This window comes from Ostrea edulis, chromosome 9 (genome assembly GCF_947568905.1).
Source record: "Ostrea edulis chromosome 9, xbOstEdul1.1, whole genome shotgun sequence".
NCBI lineage: Eukaryota > Metazoa > Mollusca > Bivalvia > Ostreida > Ostreidae > Ostrea > Ostrea edulis.
This window is the reverse complement of record NC_079172.1, coordinates 55,108,500-55,110,999: the sequence shown is the minus strand read 5'-3', so window position 1 is coordinate 55,110,999 and position 2,500 is coordinate 55,108,500. Positions and strand designations below refer to the sequence as shown.

Sequence of the window (2,500 nt, the reverse complement as noted above, 5' to 3'; positions counted from 1 at the left end):
TATTCATAATTGTTGAGATAATGACCGTTTCCTGTTTACCGAGGACATTTGATAAAGAGGTTACATGCTGAAAATTGTGTCGTGTATACCTGTCAATCAGTCGGACAATGACACATTGCTGATGAAACATAAATATACACTACATGTGTTACATATGTAGTATGTAAAAAGTAACACTTCTTTACATCATGTTGTGAATTTTGATAAGTTGTAATCTTGTGACCAATGAGATTAAAGGACATTAGTTAACAGATACATTTTACAAGATTTTCAACAAGATATTGCCATACAAAATCCCAGGTGATTGGAAAATAGTTTTTACTGAATTCTGCAAGATCTTGTTGATATTAATATTGAATGGTAAATACTACAAAATACATACATAACTGTCTGTCAGACGCGTGTGGCAGTGGCACTGACAGGTACATAAAGGGTTCAAAGGTCACAGAGACATGGTTACACTCTGAACACACAACCTGTAATGAACAAATCAATGGTTACATTCTGAACACACAACCTGTAACTAGAAAACTGACATGGTCAGCAAGGGCCCTGCTGAATGTTATTAGAGGAAAGTGACATCTGTATTTGATATAGCAATGTTTGGGGCTGGTATATATATAAGAATTAACAAGAGGTACTGTGAGCAATGCTCACTAAGAAACTAAGAATACCCCCCCCCCTCTCCGCTTACTCCAATCTCCCAAAAGGGTGTTGTTAATAGGTATAATTTACCTCTTTCCTGAGTGTCAAAATATGGTATGCCTTTGTAGAAGAAAATGGAAGATACACTCCGAACACAAATCCATGGTATAAACCTATAATTTTGACCTTGATATCAAAGGTTAAGGTCATAAAGAGGTCATGAATGTACATGACACATAGTCTCATGGTGATACACCCATGTCTTATGGTATGACTATGTCAAAACCCTATAATCAATTTTGACCTTGAGGTCAAAGTTCAAGGTCATATGGAGGTCATGAAGGTACATGACACATTGTCTCATGGTGATACACTCATGTGTCAAATATGGTATGCCTATGTCAAAGAACAAAGTTATGACCCGGACACGAATCCATTGTAAAAACCTTTAATTTTGACCTTGAGGTCAAGGGTCAAGGTCATATAGAGGTCATGAAGGTACTCGACACATCGTCTCATGGTGATCCACCTGTGTGCCAAATATGGTATGCCTAAGTCAAAGAACAAAGAAGTTATGGCCTGGACACAAATCTGCACAGACTGACAGACGGGTGGACGGACAGAGTGATTCCTATATACCCCCCAGAAGTTCGTTCGGGGGGTATAAAAAACAAACAAAATATACACATGCACAATGATGTAGAGTTATTTTTTGTAATTTTTCTATATCAATACAATACATACCATAATTCAAATTGAATTATCTCCCTTAGACAGTGGTAAATTAGATAGTCATAATAAGAAAGATGATGACATACAAACAGACAGATAAAGTGACCTGACCCCAAAATCTATAGGCGTCTTCCTCTTATTGTAAATTATTTCAGTACAATATTTGAAAACTGTACGATAAAAACTGTTTGAGTTATCGTGTCACAAAGAAAGTGTTGACGGACAGACGGACGGACAATGTGATTACATTAGGGCTTCCTGCATTTCATGCGGGGCCCTAATGATCAGATCAATGGTTACATTCTGAACACACAACCTGTAATGAACAGATCAATGGTTACATTCTGAATACACAACCTGTAATGAACAGATCAATGGTTACATTCTGAACACACAACCTGTAATGAACAGATCAATGGTTACATTCTGAACACACAACCTGTAATGAACAGATCAATGGTTACATTCTGAACACACAACCTGTAATGAAGAACACAAATGCCTGCCATTGATGGTAGATTGTACAAATAACTATTGAGGTGAACTTCAGTACAAGAGTTGGACATGTAACAGTACTTACTTTCGATTGATCATTAGACCGTATTACTTATTGACTTAAACATGAAGTTGTATTCATTAGTGGATTAAATATTAGACCATTCTCACCAAAGCCTTGGACTCACTGTTGACTTACAGCATTAAACTGAATTTATCTCAGGCTTAAACATTATACCACACATACCACAGACTTGAACATAATGTAGTTCTTACTGTTGGCTCAGACATTCAACTTTACTCATTATAGTCATTAGGCAATTCTCAATGTAGATTTGAACATCAAATAAGAGGCCCAGGGGCCACATCAAGGTTTTTTTTAAGGTCTTGATTTCAAGGGCCTGGGCCTTTCCAATTGGGAAAAATAGCAACATTTGTTTGAAATTGGGAAAAATGTTTGATACAAAGAAATAGGGAAAAACCCAATTCAGTGTGCTTTAAGGTGTAGCGGTCAGCCGGGTTCGATCGCCGTTTGCCAGATAGCTCAGTTGGTAGAGCACCTGACTAGAGAATTCAGGGGGCCCGGGCTCAAATCCCGGTCTGGTCCGTTGCTTTTCTCCCTTCCTGT

General features: G+C 37.7%; 1 protein-coding gene across 2 annotated transcripts in view; it reads right to left on the bottom strand.

Annotated features, from left to right (window-relative positions):
• The window catches only part of LOC125658080 (uncharacterized), a 72,128-nt gene that overhangs the window by 38,951 nt on the left and 30,677 nt on the right, over nucleotides 1–2,500 (bottom strand). For both annotated transcript variants that reach the window (XM_048889167.2, XM_056149655.1), the window contains one exon: nucleotides 383–476. In XM_048889167.2, coding sequence (XP_048745124.2) covers nucleotides 383–476 — 94 coding nt within the window. The remainder of the gene's footprint in view (nucleotides 1–382; nucleotides 477–2,500) is intronic.